General features: G+C 41.7%; 1 protein-coding gene across 1 annotated transcript in view; it reads right to left on the bottom strand.

Moving 5' to 3' along the window:
* LOC308064922 (p53 apoptosis effector related to PMP-22-like) overlaps nucleotides 1-22,499 on the bottom strand; it is a 58,880-nt gene extending 36,381 nt beyond the window's left edge. Inside the window, exons 1-2 of the mRNA XM_080390196.1 lie at nucleotides 14,233-22,499; nucleotides 265-408 (exon numbers count right to left, since the gene is read on the bottom strand). Of these exons, the coding sequence (XP_080246322.1) occupies nucleotides 265-408; nucleotides 14,233-14,443 (355 nt within the window). The 5' untranslated portion in view covers nucleotides 14,444-22,499. The remainder of the gene's footprint in view (nucleotides 1-264; nucleotides 409-14,232) is intronic.
* Between the last annotated feature and the right edge of the window lie 23 nt (nucleotides 22,500-22,522).

Genomic DNA, 22,522 nt, shown 5'->3' with positions numbered 1-22,522 from the left:
CTGAAGAAACAGGAGAAGACAAAAAATGTTTAAGCTAACACCCATCACGTTGCCTGCCTCCATAATACCTGTAGCTAAACTCACCCGTGTTTTGGAATATTTGAAAATTGATCCACTGCTGTAACAGTCTTTGTTACATGATTTTTCATAGAGAGCTCAAGTGCACACAGGCAAAGATTTGGGTATAGAATCAGCTGAGGCACATACCAGTTCTAGTATGGATATACCTGTACAAGCTAAATTTGACTTCACATACTGCCTTACCAGCGACAAAAAGCAAGCCTCCAATCCCACGTATGAAGTTGAACCGAAGTGTGTCAATGGCAAATGCTATGATGGCCAGAGCAAAACAGATGACTAGAAGTATAAAGCCAACCAGGTATGTGGCGGCAGCAGCTCTTCCCCAAGCTGAAATCAGAAGGAAGATACATTAGAAAGGAACAAGAAAATCCTTTTGCAGTGTTCTTCTCTGGTTTGTAATGAAAGGCTATTTATAAACAAATGTGAAAAGAAGGTCAGCTCCCAAGAAAGCAAGCATGGGATCTTTCTCTCCTCTCATAGGTGAACATTTTAGTTCCACAACAAACCATTCACTGAGTGCAGAATACATAAAAATGCCAGCTTTGACCTCTCTTATATAAATGCAGTGGGGCTTGTGTGTAAGCTTCCTCTTTAGATTTAACAATTAAGACAAAAATGACAGTAAAGATGTAAGAACAGACACTATCCTTCAATAACGAATGTCACTACCTCAGCAGGTGTCATAAAACCAGCAGTGTTTTGCATCAACAAGGAAAATTAGACAGTCTCTGAAACTAATTAAATTCTTCCTTTAAAAATATGTGCTTATACAAGCACTACCAGTCTGGCATGCAAATTTAAAGGTATGGCAATAGCCCATAAATGTCAAAATTCAGTAGTTTCTGCTTTCCAGCCTTTGTCTAACTGTGTGTCCTAAATGGATCCAAAGATCTGGAATTTATTTTGTAGGGAAATCTGACCTTTGCTTTTGATCCAAAGTCAGAACCATTTCATTTTGAAAAGCTTGTTCAGGGTATTAACACTTTCATTTTCAATTTATATAACTTTATGTTATAACATGTCAGAGCAAAGCATATTGTCTTGGCATAACAACTGGGAAAAAATATTATTCATTCAATATTTTAAGTCTTGAGGGGCAACTACTGCTCAAAGAGATCAAAGTGTCTCCTCTTCTGAATGTAAAAATCCCACTTTGATACTTTTTAAATTGTGTATGTAGGTGGAGTAGGCAGTTAAAATCTGCTGGACATCTACAGACTTCACCTCCTCACCTACACTATCCGTTTCTAAGGTGTCAGCTTCTAAACAAATATACATACAGTAGCAGCATGAGAAATCATCACAACCAAAAAACCCTGATGATAATTACAACTCAACTTAAATGCTGTGCAGGCTGTTCGGTGAAAGCTCCCTCTGGAACTGAGTTAGTTAAGATTTTTGGTAGCCATTAACCTGCCAATTTGTCTGCTTTGAACATGCAAGTAATACAATGCAAAGTGTCCTATCTTCCCCCTGCCTGGTGTTGGGTAGGCATGAAAGCCACCGTTGTGTCCCTGGTGGGTGATACCTTGGTGCTCAGCCTCTCTTCCTCCAGGCCCCACACCACCTCTGCTATTAGACTAGAAAAATAGATCAGGATTTTCCAGCTCTACTTTTCTTCCCATCAGCCCATCAAAACCAATTTCCCTTTTTGTTTGCTTTTCACCATTCCCCCCTGCTTTACAATCCCACTCCATTTTGGCTGTCACACTACATTTTCAGTTTTATGTTGTGTCTTTTTTTCTTCCTTATACCAAAAAGTTTCTGTCTCCTTATAGGTCTTTTCAACTGTATTATTTTTCCTGTAAACAGGCAGCTGCCTGAGAAGACTGAAAGGGACAGCAAAGTTGTGCCCACATCTCATTTTCTATCTCAGTATTTTAGTCCAAACTCTTCTCTTGGGGAGCTTACAGGAGGCTTGGAGGTAGAGTATGGAATGTGGAGGCACAGGTGGGAGAGCAGCACCTCAGGCAGAATGTCAAAGGAAACAGCCAGGAAGAGGAATTTCTTGGACTGCCACAGCTCAGTTTTCCCTGCTGAGGTTGCTTCTGCTCCCAGCCTCTCCCCCACCCCTCTGTAACATCAAAAAAAGGGGCACCTAGCTGTAAGAGAAGTTGCTCAGCAGAGGTGACCTCACTGTCACTGTTCTTGGATACAAGAGTTATAACTTATAATCATAGAATCATAGATTTGGGTTGGGAGGGACCAGAAGGGTTGGCAAAAAGGGCGATATGACAAGGACATTTAGAGGTGATTTTTTTTTGCTAGGTGCACAACTGGTTGTGGTTAGGTGCAAAACTCCTGGGCAAAGGGGTGTCCTTTCCCAGAGAAGAGTCAGAGGACACAGGAGGTGCTGAAGCACCATGAAACCTGGTGGTTTCATCTCAGCTACTGCCACCACCACTGCTGTGGGCAGCAGACAGTCTGCCAAAGCTCAGCCTTGCTTCCCAGGAGCAGCTGATGGCTGAACGCCATCCCCCAGGGTGGGAGCATCGCCTGGACTGGGGGCTCAGGAGCTGGTGCCTGCTGGCACCTTGCCCATGCCACCATCTCCCTCCTCTGTTGGGCTCGCCCAGGTGTTTTTACTGAAGTAGTGTTTCAAATGCTGTGACTGTATGAAAGCAGATTGGGTGCACACCCAGCCCACTGGGCATTGGCTATGTGGCAAGAAGAGACATGCTGTTGCAGGATGCTTAGGTCTTTAAGAGGCATTGTTAATCACCTAGCAGCCAGTTTTGTGACTCTCACTTCCACAAAAGAGGAAAAAAAGTTTAACTCAGTGTTGGAAGAAAGCCAATATGCAGCTCCAAGTAAGGCAATAGGATTACATGGAAGAGTCACCATGGGGTTTTTTTGAGGAACAGTACCCTGACTTCATCTGTGCTTTTCAAAAAGTCACCGTTATCAGTAGTCTAAGACTGCAGCGTGCAAACACCTTACTTTTCTAGGGTAAAAGGTAGCAAAAGCTTTATGTAGGAATAATTGCAACTGTTTCTGTATCTGAGATGTTTATTTTGCCTTGTGCCAGCCAGGAGCACTAGAGTAGCTTAGTGTCTTTACCAATAGGACTAAGACTTACAATTCCTTTAAAAATGCCAGAATTAGAAGAATTAAATGAGTCAGAAAACAGTGGCAAGCAAGTGGCTAATCTGATTTCAAATCTTCTCTTATCTTCCAGTGTTGTGGGGTTTCTTGCTTTTACATAAAGCAAAAACATAAATAAACTGTCCTAACTGCAAAGGTTTGTCTTAAAAATATGAACTCCACAGCAAAGGATCACAGGTGCAACCAACTCAAAGTACACTTTACACAGAAGAGAGTTGGAAGCTGTAAGGATCTAGTCCACCTCTCATCAAACCAAAAATAGAAACAGAGGGAGCAGCAGGTTACAGGACATCAAGCTGAGTCTGAAAATATTCAGCAGTTCATGAGATCTGTTTTCTCAGCCCCCAAAAATGGCAGTGATGTTTCAGCTGTTCAAGAGTTAAAATGTGCTTGTGAGAAAAGAAATGTGTGTTTATGCAAGAGTGTCCTTGAATACCAGCAGGATCCTGTAACACTTCCCTGCAAGTCCTGTTTCTCCTTTTTTCATCTCCTCAGCTGAAAGAAAGCCAGTGAAAGCTATGCAAGGTCTGTAGGAAGCTACGTGTCATTCGCTCTTAAAAACTCCTTCTAGCTGGCAATTTTCTGAGCAATTTTGCCTTAACACAAGACCTTGCTACCCCAAATAAGCAAAAGGAACCCATGTTTTCATGTTTCAAGCAGAGCAAGGACAGTGCTTCTGTTTACAGTGTTTTGTATGTCAATCAGCATGATTTGTGAGGGTCTGGACTACCCACAGTGAATGAATGTAGCAATATGTGACTACTGGAAAATGAAAATACGTGCCTGCCTTCTAAAACTCCGTGCTGTGTGAGAAGACCCTTGAGCTAATTTAGAGACAAGAAAGAGCCCACTCATGCCAGTACAGAGCTCACTGTAGCTTATGAGCAAGGCAATTAGCTGAGACAGTATACAATAATAATAATGCAGCTTTATTACTCTGCTATTAAAGCTAACTCGGTTTAGAGGTAGCATGATTACTTCTTGTATTGCACCATCTAAACATGTTCTGAATATCCTACTGCTGACTGCAGCCATCGGGATGCTGATGGACTTCATTAGAGATCCAGGATTAAAAGTGCCTCTGGTTTCCTGCCTTCCTGATTTTACTCCCTCCTGTATTTTCCAGTTTGTAAAAGTGTAAACACTGTCTGTGCTTCACACATAAGGAAATAAACTTCCTTGGCCAGCAGGAAGTTGAACAAAAACTTTGAACCACTACCTCCAGTCTTTCCTTAGCCTGCCATGTTTCATGCTCTGAATGGTGCCTTCAAAAAAGAGCTGTCGTGCCTTGAAAATAGCATGTGAAGTCTACTTCCCCCATGACAAATACAAATTTTTGTGTTCTGGTATATGTGGTTCAAAACATGGGAAAACATTCACAATGACATTCTCATGTTTTTCTTGATCTGGTAGCCCCAAACCACATGAACTACTGAGTCTCTCTCTTTGAGTGACATTTTCCGAAAGCAACCCCAGAGCAATCAGAAGTACCTCTCCTGGTGTAATCAATAAGAACATATTTCTCCAAATTCTCCTTCTGGTGTGAAGCTAAATACACAACTAGCACTGGAAGTAAAACAAATGTTTATTATCAGCTCACAGACACCAACAATTACCTTACAGGTTCTTGCTGACTGTTTTAACACATCTGCCACTGCAGTGAATTGTGTAGCAATTTTGTGAAGGATAGTCTTAATTCAAAAGAAACAGAGAGGTGGGGGAAAGAAAATGTAACAGACTAATATTTTGCTCTGTTATCCTTCATACCACCAAGGGAAAGAAACACAAACCCTGCAGTTCTAGCTCCAATCTGGCAAAGCAATTCTTACAAGAACTAAAATCTGCCCTGGTGGTGATTCACCGCTGTGTTGTATGTCATGAGAATGTTTCTTGGCTGAGTTTGCAGAGTTCAACCTGCTTTACATCCCTCTGATTAAAGGGAAAGAGCATTATTTTGGAAACAAAGCTGAACTCAGGTTTCTCAACCTGACGTTCTTTATCAGGGTGTGGTGAACCCTGCAGAGCGCATGCTTCACTTTGAAAAGGAACTGCTTTGGCCAGGTTTTATCCATTTCATTTTGGCTTGTTCTCCTCAAGAAAACTTCCATGTGAAAGTGAGCATGTCTGCAGCAGAACCTGCATTCTCCTTAGCTTGAATCTTAAGATGGTCCATCAAACTCATTAACTCACATCTCAACTTATCAGCCAAAGAGTTATGAGCTGTTGGTGTATGTGCAAGCCACTGTCATCCAGCACTCTGGATTCCTCATGTTATCTGTGCAACACTAGACAGTGCAAAAGCCTGTCTTGGAAATAACAACTCTAACGTGCCAACTGTGGGAAAGTCCTGTGCTCTTTTTGAAAACAAGTGAACACTGAAATCTCTGCGTTTGCTGCTCACATGAGCTGGCATTGAAATACTAATGCACATGTGTTTGTATGCAGCCAAGATAAATCAGGAACTTTTAAAAGCAACTTCTTGTGAATAAACTGTATGCGCAGACTGAAAGCTATTGACTGAAAATAATTTCAAAGGAAGGCTATACAAGTGAAGAAAATCACATGTTAGTCATGGAAGATTTATGAACAGATTAAACTGAGGAAAATATATCAAAGGCATGATTGGATGTGTATTACTCTTTGAGCTTGTATCTCCGTTGCATCTGAATCATTCTTAAAACAACTGCATTCTCTGAATATCTTTCCCATGAGGAGTCAATACTGGATGTTTCTCTTTGGGGTTTTTTTGTGTGAGTTTATATCATTTGGAGTGCAATACAAAATTTTTGGTCCTTTTGTTTGGCATCCTTTTTGGTAATTCTGTTCTTTCCCCTAGCATTGCTTCCTTAGAATTCATTGGCAGTTAATATGGATTTCTCATTTAATAACAGAAAATTATCTCATAACATGCAAGCCAGTTTTATGTGAGCAGGAACCAGCTTTTAACTTGCCACCTCTTAAGAGACAGCTATGGAAGTAAAGAATGACTTATGTAAGTTCACACTAAGATAATCTTGCAAAAGTTTCTCAGTGATAGTAGCAGGCCCCATATACATAAGAAAGGATTAGGACTTTAGGACTATTACCCTATGATAATGATTTTAAATGACAACAGTAAGGAAAAGAACATTTATGAATAGGCCATTTATCAATAAAACACAGCATGTATTAGCACAAAACAGTGTCTTGACCATAGCTTGGTGCTAAAGGAAGAGCTCAGTTTAGCTTGGTGGACTTTAACTCCTTTAAAGCAAAACCCTATTATTTCCCTTCCACTGACTTCACTCACAAACATATATAGGCAAAACCTTCATCCAAGACCTTGCGTACTTCTGCAAACCTCTTGTCTTACTGAGGCAAGTAATTCAACTTAGAAGTTATTCCAAATTGAATTGGAGGGGAGGAGCAACTCCGTCTTAGGGAGTGGTTCAAATTCATCTCATCATAAGCCCAGGCATGTACAAGCTTGACTTAGAAGCTGGTTTCTGCAAATCTTGTATTAATGAGGGCTCCTCCCTGATGCTTACTTAGTGCTAGGGAGGCAGAAGTGGCAGAGGGCGTAGAGCCATCATCAAAGGGAGCACCATGGGAGTAAGTTAGCTATTAAAAATAATGTGCACACAGTGCCTCAGAATTAAAGGTTTGCTCATGAGAGAGTCAGGGAATACCCCTATCTCACATTATCTTCAGAAGCAGTTGCATACATAGAGAACATCTCGGGATTAAAGCTCAGTCTTCTGTGTTTTAATGCCATAACATTTTTTCCTCCTATTTTTTACTGTTTGTTTTAAATTAAAGCAGGATTGGATGTGTGTATGGGGGTTGGGAGGGTCAAGTAAACAAGATAGGTAAGGTGTTCATTAATCAGTACATATACATAAGCTCAGTTAATCAGAATAGCAAGAGGTACCTGCTTCCTAACTACTCCTGAGTTAAAAACGGGTTAAAATATTTAATGTGAATTAAAGAGAATCAATTCCATGGTAACGCAGGCTATGAACTAGGACTTTTAATCAAAACAGCAGAGTGGAACCTTTCCAAAAAGCTCTTTTAAAGTTTTATATTCCCAGGGCAACTTGAGGCTGCTGAACACTGAATTTACATCTCATTTCTATATGTGCCAAGTATTGTTCTCACTCTTGAGCTGCAGTTTTCATGCTGTAAGCAAACTTTGTTCTGAAACCTTGCTGAAAGTCGCCTTTTGCACTAGGGGGTTTCTCTCCGATAGAGAGCAGCTGTGAATCTGGATCTAATTTTCTGTTAGAAGCAAAATCTTACCATTTGCGAACGAAAAACCCCAACATATAAGCAGAAATGGTACTTTGTGCTCATAAAATACATCATAAGCTCTATTTACTCTTCTTGTGAATGAAATAGCTTTTACAACACATCCTGAAAGTCTTCATCACTTGCTGCTTACTGCTGACGGGGTTGTTAATGAAGCGCACAGAGACTTCCTACATTTGGGGCCTGATTTGGGCACAGTGTGCACATTCAATGTAACAGGTGACATTACATGTATTCATTTGCAGATTAGTACTTCAGCAGGACTGCGTGTGATCTGAAGTGTTACTTAGTGCCAGCAGAAGGAAGCCAGAAACCTCTGGGACATAAACTACCACTATCATTCCACAAAGTACGTTGGGAATTTTTCACTGATGATAGATTTTGTAATGGTACTTGACAAAGAAGCAGCATGGTGTTACAATACTCACTGACTCAATGTGTTCAAGGTTGCTCAGAGCAATGCAAGCTGCCAGTGAGGAAAGATGTGGAAATGTGAAAAAAAAACAGTGTTTTGAGAGTTGTTTCTTCTGCTGCGTAACTACTTTCCTGCTTAAGATAGTTTAACCTGACTGTTATCCTGACTGTTTAACCCTACAGTGGAATTTGAAATCTATCTTGCAGTCCTTATCACCATTCAGAATATGGAGAGGTTATTATAGCCCTGCTGTATCAGATTACCTCAATAAGCTAGAGGAAGAGATGAGGTGAAGAGAAATGAGAGTTTAGCCACAAGTTTCCATGCATCTGCAGCAGCGATGCCTCCTCTGTGTGTATGAGTGAATGGTATCCTCTCAAGGACTTAAGGTCCTGACAATGCAAAGCGTTGAGGATCTTTGCAAAGTCCTCAACACCAACAGTTCATATCTCCTGTTGGGGAGATGAGAACTCTCTATGTGATTGCTATTTTCCCACCCAATTTAACTGTAATTCTTAAAGGAAGATTGGATAATAAACAGTGGGATGACATGTGGAATTGCTTTCTGTAGAGTTAATTGCTGAAGAGTATAACTATTACTTAGAAAAGAATCTGATTAAACCAATCTGCCACTAAACATACAAAAGGACAAACCCTAAAATTATAAGGGAAAGCATGTTAGCAGATGAGGAATGAAAACTGCAATGGTAACTAAATTCTCTGGGTTTGATTCCCTTCTGTTATACCTCCATAGTAACATCAGAGTGTCTCCTACAAGCTGGGGAAAATCAAATTTCTTCTTTATTTCTTGCATCAGAGTTCCTTAAATATATTGTTGTGATATTTTCATTACTGCATACTTTTATTTGAACCTGTATTTTCTAGCATTCTAAGTTTTGAATAATGATTGAATATTCTATGTTATTAAGTAACTAATCTTGTAATCTCATTTCTCACTGGTTAGTCTCAGGTAACATTACACTTCTAGGAGACTGATGACTTAAGAAATTGTGTGCTTCTGTATACACTGTCATTAAAACTACAGGCAATCACTGTATGTAAATATAACTGTTTGATGCTAAGTTGCAGCAGGAACAGCGACAAGCTTTCATTTTCAGTTCACACTGTGTCAAAGGAGTCAGGTTTGCCCTGGAATCCAGGCAATGCACAGAACATAAAGCTGGGCTCGCCCACAGGCCTCCTTGGACTAGTCAGAAACCTCCCCAGCCTTTGTCTTCTAGCTGCAAGGACACTTTTCCAAATCTACTTGAATTTCACCAGATTCTGGAAGCCTTCAGGTGCATAACCTTGATTTCAGGGGAAGTCTGCAATAAAGGCCCTATGACTTGAGCTAGTCCCTGCTTCAAAAGCAGTTACTTGCTTGCTTAATTTCTATTCCCACATGCAGACACCCTCAGATGCCGAAGAGCTGCTGGGACAGCTTGCTTCTCCTCCCAGGCACTGCTGAAAGGGGCTGTCTCTCAGCCCCATCCATCTGGAAATACCCCTATGCCACTCTGGTCAGGGAGCTTGCTTCAGCTCGAGGCAAGTGAGGGCTTCCCCATGCCTGGGGTCAGGTGCTGGCTGTCAGATGTGATGGGAACACGGGGGAAGGCAAAACAGTTTCACGCAGGCAGCTAGCAACAGGGAAACTTGGTGTCTGTTCTGTTCTGCGCCCTGGGTGTTTATGAGTCACTGGTCTGCTGAAGAAGTTTCCCAGAGGGAGAGCTGTGGGGCCAGCACTGCAAGGCCAGTGATAAGCGTAGTACGAAGATAAGTCCTTTGCTACTCGGAGACTGATCCTGACCACACTGCGTACATTGCTGTTGTAGCTTTAGCTGGGGATTTTTAGCAAGTGATTTCCATTTTGTTATTCCTCCAGAATAATAAATTGTGCTTCATGGTAGCAAAAGATCCCACAGACCCAGGAGCCTGATATAGGGATACAGGCAAAACAGGGAAGAAAATCGAAAATCTACTCAGCAGTGGTGTTCCTATGAGACTAAAGCAGAACGTCTTTCCTCAAGAGGGTATTACCTTTTGCACATTCCCTTCTTTCATTTATCCTATAGACACACTCATCTGCCACCATATTTGAAGTAATTCTTGTTCATTATAATCATACTACATTTACTAGTCATCCTGTCTTGTAGTATTGCATTAATATTTATGGACCAAAATAAAAATGGAATGAGCTAGGACAGTTACCCATTGTTTGCCTGGAAGACAAGATGCAGGAAGGTGTCCTTTCCAGATGGCAAAATCATTTATCTCTCCACTAATCCTCACAGTCACTAAACCTGCCACACTTCCTAGGAAAAGTCTGTAATTGAATACTATGATGTGAAAATAAGTGAAGATCTGGATTCCACTTGTCATGTGGAAATACCTCTTCCTGATTTTTTCCCCCCAAGATCTCTATTTGCACCATGCAAATGAGCAGACCACTTCAACCTAAATTTAGAGATTTAAGCTGCAGTTATTTTGATGGCAGCATCTGCATGTGAAGGAGCTGCAGGCGTGAGTGGAACATAAGAAGGAACAAGGGTAGTTTTTCATCCTATTGTGCAACACATTGAGACTAATAAAATAAAATCAGTTCTTTTCCCCCAACTAAATCCACACATGTTTAAACATCTTCAAAGCCTGCAGTGGAATAAATTGTACACTGAAAAGATGTCTTAAGTCTGTGAGACACACCTTGTTCAAGAGAGATTATATAGCCAAAAATCAAGAAAAACAAAGGAGTGCTGTGCCAGCTTCATGAAGGGATTTAACCTCCGTGTTTTCTTTGCAAGCTCAATCATGTCCCAGACAGATACATTCTATATTGTGCTCATTATCTATCCAAAAAGCCTCTGTCTCTGTCTTTGTAAGGGTTCAAACATGTTATAAGCTTTAGACCTTTATTTGTTCCAAGTGCCAGAACGTTGCAGAGCTACAGTTTGCATCCCTCAGCCCCTCATCCTAAACTCCATGCATTTCAAGTAAGTGTCCTAATGCACTAAATATTTTTTCCTAGAAAGTTCTATTTATTTCAGCTAAATATGTTTGAAAAGCCAAAGACTTCTGATAAAGTCTAGATGAGTGTTACATGGTTAAATCAAAAGATCTGAACTCTTGGAGAAGAAAACAAAATCTATAAACTCTTCATATTCTCACTTCCACAGAATTCATGAACTTTGCAAAAAAACAAGAGTGTGCAGGTGCTTTCACAGAAAACAGCTACACCATTGGAGTTATTCTACTGGATTTCAAAAAGGAAAGAAAAAAAAAGTGTACAAGCTTCTTGTCTTCTCTGTGAGGTGTTAATTCCACCAGTTTAAGCAGCTCTTCAGAGACTCCAAACTCCACTGGTGCAACCAATGAAACATTCAACCTTCTTGCCTTCCAGTCTGACCCACCTCAATGATGCTGGGATTTTGCCTTCTGTCTGTGTATGTATATGTTAAGCCAAACAGCAGAGATTTAAGGGGAATTTCAAACATCACACATCGAGAATTTGATTTGAATTTGCACATTATATTGAACAACTTGCAGGAATGTTACGATTATATCTAATCATGATAGGGTAAAGATGTCTGTAGTGGATTAAGATAGCTACACTGTCCAAGTCATGTTGAGAATATTTGCTGGCAGCTGCTGGGGTACACGTGTATCACCTATGTCAGTGAAACCATCCCCACAGGAAGACTGAATCTCAGAACCTACGCAGCCTGCAGCAGATCAGGCAGGAAGGCTGAGAGTAAAGCCCAGAGAAAATGAGATGGGAACTGTGGAATATGTGGAATGGGGGGGGGCAGGGAAGAGACAGTTCATCTCAGGAAAGATGTAAAACACTTCTGTCCTTTCTGTTTACATCACATCTTTTGTCTCTGTGCTCAGGAAGGCATATAACTACACTTTGTTTATCCAGCACTGTGTTTAGCTTGGCATAAAACAAAGTTAAACACCCCACAGAACATGATGCTAAATGCTTGTTTTCTATGACCTTTCTGGAGCACTGTGGATAAATGTAAACCAGAATTATTAAAACCCTCTGTTTCCACACTGAGGCAGATAGAACCAGGCTCAACACAAGAACTGGATGCTCACAAGTGAGATGCTGTCCCGTGGCCTGGTCTTTTGAGTGGAATACAAGACTGGCATCAGGTACCTTCACCCTGTGTGAGGAAAGGCAGGAGCCCTAGAAGAAAGATGCCAACCCCACATCACCTGAGCAAGAACAGAACAATAGGAAAAATGGAGGACAGGATTGGATCTGAACACATCCCACCTCTGGAGAGGTGGTGTCTGAAGAAAGGGACTGGAAAGGATCAGGACAGTGACATGAGTTTGCATCCTTAATGGTCAGGTCTACAGCCCTCTTATGGGTCAGGGGTAACCCACCCCTGCTATGGCCAAGATCCACGTTGTAATGGCATCATAGCAGAGGCAGAAGCCTGACAGTGCAATCCACTGTCACTTGGCTTACACACACATTTTTACATGCAGCCTTTATGTCCGTTGTCCCAGACGTATCACCCTTTTCCACCCGGAAATGTTGTCCAGCAGGATTTTGAGGATTTGCTTAGGTTTTCTGGATATTTAGTAAGCCTAAAGAGGTGAAATAATAGATGCAAGCCCATTGAGAGCTTAATGCAGTCACACAGCACATGAACAGCACTTCTGATGTTTTCAGAAGCATCAGCTGACTCTCCAATATACATGTTGGAGAATGTTCTGCATGTGTGTACTAAGCCCAACATTTCTGCATTAGAAGTGCTGGACTTATTTTGGATGTGATTCATGGTAACCCCAGACATTGCAGGGTAGTCCACATAGAGGATACCCTCCCTGGTTTGTGTGAAGATGCTGTCCAGTGCAAAAATGTGCATACAACTGCAGAATGTAAGCATGTCAGATTGAGGCAGGATAAGGAAGGAAGTGAAATGCCAAACAACCGTGTAGGACCTGGAAGCAAGGTGAAATTTCTCTTATATTATCAAGACAATCAAGGTGAAACTTCTTAGCATTTTCTGTCCGGTTAAAGCTGGCATTCGTGACACAGGGCCCAACATGGCGATCAGGAGGAGGGATCACTTTTCATGGAAACTCAGGACTGAGAAGCCCTTTGCTAAGCATCAGGGTGTCTCTCTCCTGCTCTCCAGTGCCATGTACCAGAGGCCAATTTGCTGGCCTGAGCTATGCCTAGCCACACAGCTGATGCAGGAGCTCTGAGAGCAGGACTGGGCATGGCACTTAATGGAGCCAGTCTTGCCCTGGAGCCCTGTGCTCACAGGGGCCTGCTGCAATTAACTTGCTACAGCTCAAATTTGTGCATAGCTGGTAGAGTTTGACCATATACGATAAACATTGAGTCACAATTTTGAAAAGCTGTAATAAATGATCCCTGAGATTGCTTCTGCAAGTGTTTTTACACTCATTTTCAAAAAGAACAGCTGAGATTCTGAGCCTTAGAGAAAATTATATTCCTTTTAATTTGAATTAGCATAAATTGTAAGAATGCTTGAACTTTCCTCCTGGCTCAGGCTAACAGCCCATCACTCAAAATAACTTGTTTCAGACCATGGCCAATAACAGATATATAGGGGGGGGGGGGGGGGGAAGAAAAAAGAAGGAATAGGGCACCTCTAGAGTGATCCTTCTCTTGGCCTGTTCTCCCAGTCTCAGTGGTTTACATCTTTTCAAGCTGAAGATTGCACTTGGGTCAACATGTTTAATAGTGTACTTAACCAAAATTCAGTACAAACAAGAAATCCTTTCATCTTTTAAAGCTTTCTTTCATAATCACAAGGAGAGTCTTTCACGTGACCCACCTACCAGAGCAGTTTCAGGGCAGCACGTCAGGGCAGCCTGACACTCCCCAGATATCTTCCTATCATCTTACATTTCTACCTCCCCATTTCTTGCTAGCACTCAGGACTGGCTTATCACACTAATACCAGGCCTACCAACACAATTAGTTCAGCAGTAGCTGTTATGTTTTGGAAAGCAGTGATATCAAGAAGAGGTTACTAGCTTCTTCTGAGAGAGGAAGAAAATCTTAAATGCTGTAATATTTTCTGTTATTACTGTACATTACCACATGTAGTTTTTTGTGCTATGCAACCCAGCAGCTAAAGCAACCAGATTTCCTTCTGCACAGGGGTGAGGGCATTTTTCTTCTTCACCCTGTTAGTCAAAAGCCTTGGTGTATTTCAGTGACAGTGCCTGTTGCCCATAACTTCATATATAAATGCCAAATATTATGCAATATGGTTAGGAGAGCTGAGGGAAGATGAGCTCAGAGATGTGACCCACTGCTTCAGAAACTGCTCCCCACCACCCTTGCAGGTGCTTACCGTAACCCATGAGGGACTCGCAGGTCCATTCCCCACCCGGCCCAGGCCTCCTGCAGCTCTCCCATAACGACGCTTGCTGCACGTAGGGCAAGGTCTGCGACTCCAGCCAGCCCCTGCCTGCCAGCGCAATGATACCAAAGATGACACCTATGCCCAGGAGCAGGGGTAGGATCCATCTGCACCGCGTGTAGTCGAGGCCGTACTTCACCATCTTTCAGGGCGGGGGGAGGCTGGTGGGACGAGGATGGATGTCTCTGCCACCGGCTCAGTGAAGCAAAGCAATGGGTGCTTCTGCAAAGCTCCTGGAAAGTGAGTGATGGTACCTACGAGAGCGTGTGTGCAGATGTTTGAGAAAAGCTTTTTGATCGGGAGAGACAATGCAGGGAGGGAGGGAGGGAGGGAGGGAGGGAGCTCCACCTAGATTCAGATGAGTAAGAGCCGCTGAGCAATAACCAGTTGAGCTGGGGAGAAGCTTCGAGGCTGGGTTTATCTGTGGGATCCTCTCTGCCCTGCTGACTCTAACAAACCGGGTTTGTTTACCCTCGGCATTTAACGCTTTCCTTCCTGCCACTCCCCATCAGCAGGAGCATCTCACAGCTGTGTTTACACCTTTCTGTCTCCTAAGGGATTTGCATTATGGCAGGTGAAAACAGGAGACAAGCCAGGGAACTATTTGTATTGAAGGGTGGTTGCTTCTGAAACTTGCCACCTGGAGGCTGAGAACTACTTTTCTTGGACTCCATTTAAAAATAAAATGATACTTTAATTTTTACAGTTAGAAAAATTCCCCTAGCTGTTATAAAGCTAAGACAATAAAGAACATGTGACTCTCCTCCCTGCCCCTTTTGGGACATAACTGCAGGGGGGAAAATACCAACAACGTTTATCATTAAAAATATAGTATAGTTTGGATATAGCCTTAGTGGGAGAACAAAAAATGAGCTTTGATTTGACCGTGCCTTATGAACACTCCCTGTGCATGGCCCTGGCTGTACGTGCACTGCCTGGGGCCCGTCAGAGCCTGTCTGCAATGTGCTGTGAGAGCAATGCAGCGATGAGCCATCACCTTGCCATGCCCCGGGAGGCCATCCACATCAGTGCGGGGCAGAGTTTTCTGTCTGTCAGCTCAGAAGTGATATAACCATGTTCGTAGCACTCTCCTTTTGAACTAACACATGCTACAACCTGGTATTTTGGTAAGGAACAGATGCTTTTACATCCAGAAGTGGCTGCACCCTTTGCAGATCAAAGCTGGTTTCTGTGAAATGTGGTTAAGCATAGAGGATGCAAAGTTCCCTTGCTCCCCTGATGGAATTTGTTAGGCGGGGATGTATCCAAAAACTGAACCCATTTACTCACAGTGATTTGCTACTCTATTGCAGTTTTCACGGTGAAATGTGACATCTGTACCGAGCTGCAAACTCCACAGCATTTTGCTGAATTAATATTTATAAATTTAAAAATGGCCTAAATAAAATAAATTAATAATTTACACTGATTTGATACACTGTACAGGGGAGTGGCTGAAGATGTGTTGAGCTTGCGCAGACCCAAACTGGAATATCCACAGCAATGAGCTGCAGCACTGTGAAGATGTAGTAGCTCTGTCACGAAAGCAATTTGAACGGGTTAATGTGATACCGTGCCTTATCTCTAACCTGAGACAGCTTATTAGCATGGTGGTAAATTAGCAGTGGTGGGGCTGCTTTGCCTCTCATTCTCTAGCCAGGGCAATTCTGGCTAGCTGAAGCATCCTGCCAGCAGCTGCTCTGTAGTATGGACACAGCCCAATACCCCTGTGGTGTAAGAGGTCCATCAGGGGCGTGCAACAAGTCTCCATGAGAACAGGAGACATTTTTACAGATTTGGCCATTGAATCTGAATGTTGCTGAAAGCAAAAGCCAACTATGAAGACACCTCAGCTGCTGTTTTGGCTTGGAAATAAGGGACTTTCTCAAGCATTTTTTGTAAAGTACACTTTAGGGAACCACCATTTTCTCAGAATATTATGTATCTTCCACATTTGTGCTACCCACAAATTCAGTTTAAATTAACATAAATATAATGTTTAAAATGTCATTTACCAGTTCTATAACACAGCAATATATATTTTTAATGCATGATTTAAAAAAAATATTTACATTAAAACAAGTATGGTTTGAAGCTCACTCAGTGCAATGTACTGCACTAAGTGCTGGTACCTGCAAGCTGTCCAAGTCTGTTTACACATGTTATTTCTGTTGCCACAGCTGAAGTAGAAATCTGCACAACAAACTCCAAAAGATTGACAGAACACAGATTTGGATATTAAATGTTTTTTGAAAGATGCCTTCAGAAACACTCATGCATGTGGCCGTAGACTGCAGCTGAGCCCTCACTCAGCTGTCTGTACTCAGTCTCTTGCCAAGTTTAAATCCTTTACAAAGTTACAGTTTTTAAAAAATTCAGCCTTTTTGTCTTTTCTCAGAGAAAAATCAAGTTAGAGCAGTTTTGTAGCTGAAATCCAGTATGAAGTCAGGCACTGTCAGGTATTTCAGAGCCAATGCTTGTTGAGGACTAAAATCCCCTTCCCTGCTTTTTGAACGCTGAGCCATGTTTCTGGTAGGCATTTATGACTGAAGGATTTGTCATCAGTTTTTGTTATAACTCACCTGTGGACCAATGCATGTTGTCACAAATGTTACACTTGTGAGACAATACCACAGAACACGTTATCATGCTGTGAAAGAAAGATGAGTAGTGTTCAGTCACCGTGGGTGTTTCTGTGTCTTGCCCATCTTGGTCATCCTTAAGTGACTTAGAACTACAAGCAATCTTCACGTTCAGTACAAGGGTAATTTGTGACATCTGGACCAGTAGAGTGGAAGATGCATTCAAAAGCAACAAAAAGCAGTTCTAATGCTCCTGTTGGAAACAGGGGGAAATAATCAGAAACTTTAGTTAAGGAGTCTGTGATTTGAAGTGATGGCTTAACCTCCATGTGCTTTGGTTTTTGCAGTGTACAAGCTGGGTGTTGATGTGAAAGCAAATGCATATTGTCCTTTTCCATTATCTGTGCATAGTCCCTTCTGGTTAATGCCAGCATCAACTGCTGAAGATAAATTAATAATGTTAAAATTGTTAGACTGTAGTACATTTTCTGCATCTGAAATACTCCTAACAAATCTTCATTGCTACTTGAAGCAATCAAATAATCAATGGGATATTGATAAAGCAAACAATTCTACGGCATTAGAGCTAAAATTAAAAATATGGCCTTTTCAGCCAAGACACAAATGGTTTTCTTAGTGGAAGAGAAGCTAACAAATGATTGGCAGCACATTTTCATCCACCTTTGGTCAGCTGATGTGGTCAGTTGAGCTACATAAATGACTGGATTGACATGGGCTGATCAGCTGTGGTGCATGTTTATGACTTTTGCAGCAAGCACATTTTCATCCTCTGATGTTCATACCGCTTATAAACAAGAAGTCCCCAGAGTCTGGTGTTTAAAAGCTCTGCTAAGATTATTTTATGGTCAGTCCTCTTGTTTGCTATCTTAGATCTAACAACTCAAGCTAAGCAACTGAGAAACCTTTTCTGCATGAGCATAAAACTTATTACTATTACTATTATCATTATTAATCCATTTACAGCCATAGATCCTTTTTTTCTGGTAATGCCAATTTGCCATTTCCCTTTGGAGAGGGCTGCACCTTGCCTTACAAGTGGAATATTGCACTGCAATTATTGTTATAACCACAGCCTATACAGTGATGCAACTCAGTCAGCCAAATCCTACTCAGGCTAAATTGTACCTTGTGGTCACTCCTGGTACCCTGCATCATCTTGGCACTAAGGCAACAGTGTTCTCAGTGTGACTAATATTTCATCCATAGTAAGCACGTGTAGAAAAATACCTTTAGACACCAAAAGTGTTCACAGGGTAGTCCAAGCTGTGATTCCCTTATATTAATTAGAAGGATACTGGATGCATTTTGAGCAATACCTGACTTCACTTCATTGTAAAATAAGAACACCCTCCTAAAAAAATGAACCCAGTTGAGATCTTGTAGTTTCCCACACACTGGGCCTTTCTGAGGGACCCTGCCACAGTGGCTGGACACTGAGGCTTGTCCATGATGCTTGTGGTGACCTGGAAGTGGCCAGTGCTTGGTCCTGCTGCCATGGGCCTGGGAAAGCCCTCCTCTAGCTGTCTGATGCAGCGCAGAGAAGCTCTGCAGAGGTCTGAGACCTCCTCTGTTCACTGGCTGCTGAGCTTGGAGGAAAATTTCCTTAACAAAGGGTTTTGTTAAGACCTTTAGCAAGTACTGTGCAGGACTGGCTTGCTGTCGGACCTCCAAAGCCCGCCCCATGTGCAGCACTCCCTGACTCTTGCCAGTAAAGCAGCCCTGCCTCTGTGAGACAAGCGCTCAGGCTTCAAAGGCACTTTCTTCCTTAGTGAGGCTACATGTGCAACACCAGAAGATTATCAAAAGGGCAAGTTTTAACAGCTGAGTCGAAAACATGAAGCTGAATCCAGGACTGTTATTTATGTGAGCAATTCAAGCCTGCATTAGGAAAACACAAATTAGGAAAACACAAACACAAAAATTTCCATGTGCCTGAGTGTGGGCTTCATTTTCAGCTAGTTTTTGCTAATGCTTTTTTCAGGGCAGACTCTATACTGGAACAAGGTTTAATTCTCAGTTATTTCTTGCAGATGCTCAGTAGAAGTTTCATAAGTTCAGCTGACCCCACAGGCTAACGGCTGATATCCAGGGTGACCTGTAAACCCACTGCACAGTTACCACCTGAGATGGCTTCTGGACATTTGTAACCATGGGGTGGGTGGGTAGGTCTGTATCTTCCTCAGGTGGCTGTCAGGAGCACAAGCTCTCTGGTTGGCACACATGAAGCATAGAATCATAGCAAGTTGCCTACAGGGGTTTTATGAAATTGTGTGTAAGCAGTTGGAGTGGTACGGCACAGCCCTGTTCTGCATATGGGATAATTTTACTTAATCTATTTGCTTTGAGCCCCACAGCTTCTCTGTGGCACAGCTAGCTAGGTTAACTAAATAGATGTTCTATCGTAGTGGATCAATAACAGTAACTCCTTGTAAAATATACAGCTCAGCTGCCTTGGGAGAGGAATAAAATCAGCCTTAACGTTGGTAATTTCCAGATGCCACACCTTTGCTACTCACATTTCTCTGTCAAAGAAACGGTTTTCATTTACTGTGCCTTATGGGTCAGTTGGGAACAGCACCAGCTACTTCTTTAAGCACTTCGAGATTTACAGATAAGACATGCATACCAAGTATATCTTCAAGAGTTTTGGCCATGAATTTTCACTATGAGATTCTCCAGCCAAAAGCAGGGTTTCACTGAAACCAAAATGTTATCTGCAAATGACCTCTTCAGTTTTAAATGTTTGATATGAAACCGGTTTGGTAAGCGGGCTGAAATGGAAATGGTGGTCTCCTACCTACATTTTCAACTTTTTCTGTTGTCTTGATACAAAACACCAGTTATGATTTTCTATAGCTTTTGCAAGGTTTTTTTTTGTCTTTCTGTTGCGAATCAGAACAGAAATCAATTTTCAAGTATCACAATTCATCTAAATGCTGCTGATTTTTTGTTCTATGAGGTTGCTAACACAAAGATAACTTTAAAATAGGCTGCTTACTGAAAAGGGATTGTAAAGTCAGCTCCTGCCCCAATTACATGCCTCAATGCGTATTCAAGATCATGACAGTCAACTAAAGTACTTTAATCCATGATCACTTCCCTGGGCAGCACACTGGAGGACAAGAGTCAGATGGCTTTTAGCCTCAGTCTCATGTGAGTGCTCACTCCAAACCTCTCTGGGCCCTTTCAGACTAACACTGAATTCCGATGTGCCCCCTTGACACTTAGCAATTTTTAATACTTATAAAATATTCCGTATTCACAAATATCTCTGTGCATAATAGTATGTGTTGTCCACATTCCCATAGATAAGTAAAAAGCAGCAGTCATACCAATCCTTCTAGTAAGTATTACCCAATCCTGCAAAGATGAACCCATGAAGAATATAATTCATGGAAATGTTTATATTTATTAATTATATTATACAATGCATGTTGCTTATCATACATTATTATTTATTCACATTGTTTATACTTAGAATATTTATATGATAAAGGTCTTGGTATGCCTGCATGTTTTCCATTACAGTTTTATTATAAATTCACTCTTATTAAAACTAGGTATTCAAAAATCATAATAAAAAAACCCCTTTGGATTATTCTGACAATTCCCAAGTAATTTAAATATAATTTTGTAGAGGCAAAATTTGAGAGCATTGGCTTTTTACCTAGAATTTCAGGTATTGAGCTCCATAGCTGGAGCACGTTGGCCCACACCTTTGGACACCAGGAAATTCCAGACTAAAGGCTGCTCACTGTGCCAGCGCAGACCTGTGCCAGGGACACATCGAACCCGTCTTCTAAATAAGCTGAACATGCACACCAAAATTAACACATTCTTGGTCAATGGGATCTACACACATAAAGCTGCACCCCTGTAGTAACACTGACATATCCCAGGTGCTGTGAATTCATTGCACACATTTCACTACTCCTGTACAGACATCCATTAGAGGAATCATATTCAGAAACTCAGCATCCCTATTTTTGCAAACATACCCTCCAGATTCGATTATACTTTATTCTAAGTATCATCTCCCAAGTTCATTTTAAAATCCGTGTAGCTCACCTACTGGCACTGAAGCCCGTTTTTTTCATGGTGTTCTTCCCTATCGCTAGTAACCTCCACTGCCTCCACTGCTCTGCGCTGAGGGACCAGTACCTCAGCTCTCTTGGGCTGTTGTACATCTCCTAAAGCATTTTCGTTTCCATTGATATATGTTCTTGGTTCATCATTAATTCACAAGCGCTCAGTGATTTCAGCAACTTTTTGTTGTGTGTGCAACCCTTCCTTTTAGCATGTAGGTGTTTTTGTTTCTATAGTATTTATCGCCACAACAACCCTCTCCACCCAAAAATTACCTCGAATGATTTGTTACTACACACACCATCTTGTTTTATGTATGTATTCTACGTCCAAAAGTCCTTAGATGCAGGATGTAAAGGTCAGGTGAATACTTCTGAAGAATTCTACCTTGCCAAGCAATTGTCTAAAAAATCAGTCACTTGTTCCATCCAATGAAAAATATGAATTTCCAGTGGGGTGTGGCAGCTGTTCCCCGTATCTATGAGATTTACACATTAATCATCCTATCCAGGTCCATTAGCCTTCCCTAGCACCCAGTCACACATGTTTTAGATTGCTCAGAACTCCCCCTGAGACGAGAAGGAAGTGTGCTTGGGTTCTCCTGAACTGTTCTTTCTTCTCCAGGGTTGGGTTCGAAGAAGCTACCCTGCAGCCCGAAGGTTGCTGGAGCTGTTCAGGGGATTTCAGTGAGCACAGATTTAGACTGCAGCTGAATACACGCTGGTAGGTAAACAAGAGTACAAGTGTTCTTCATGTCAAAAAACTGGGCATTATACAAACCCTCCAATTATCTTCAAAGCATTTAGGAAAATTTTAAAGGAACAAAACTATTTTCCCTAATTGTATATCTAAAATTAAGAGTAATTAAAGCGGGGGAGGAACCCAAATGCAAAACAAACCCATGCAAGCTGCCAGAATCCAGGGTGGTGAGTATGTTTGAAAACTAAGACATATAAAGAAGAGACAGCTGAAAAAATGAGCAGAATGGTGAACCGGTCTTTCCAGAAATCAGAAGCTGCAGGCTGGTTTAAGACAGTGGTGGCTGACAGGAGATCTGCTCTCTGTCAAAACACAGAGGGAGAGAGTTGTTCAGCATACAGAATGCCACTAGCACCAGGCTATATGGAAGCCATGCGTAATCTGAGGTTAGAAATTGCAAGGTTTCTAATTGCAGGAGAAGTACAGTCTCCCACTGAAAATATCAGGCAAGTACTCCAACTTTTCCTCGCTATTTAAAGCTCTTGATCAGTATAGGAAAGGTACTTGGCATAGTTTTGATCAAAAAAAGTACAGGCTTCCCATGTCTGAGACCTCCTGTATTCTGTTACATACTTAAAATGTTTTGAGTTCCCCCTCAAGCTGTGATGCATTTAAGAGGTTTTGGCTTAGCATAGACCTTTCTATGCCTGGCACTTCTGACGAAAGTGCACAGACGTGTCTTGCAGTGTATACTCAAGCTAATTTGACTGGAAAATGAAGTTGTTGCCTCCTGGACATAAGGTCTTCAATTTATTAACCCAACACCACGTTAA

This window comes from Falco punctatus (assembly GCF_963210335.1).
Source record: "Falco punctatus genome assembly, chromosome: 5".
Taxonomy (NCBI): Eukaryota; Metazoa; Chordata; class Aves; order Falconiformes; family Falconidae; genus Falco; species Falco punctatus.
Note: the sequence above shows the minus strand (reverse complement) of the source record. Positions and strands in the feature narration are given on the sequence as shown.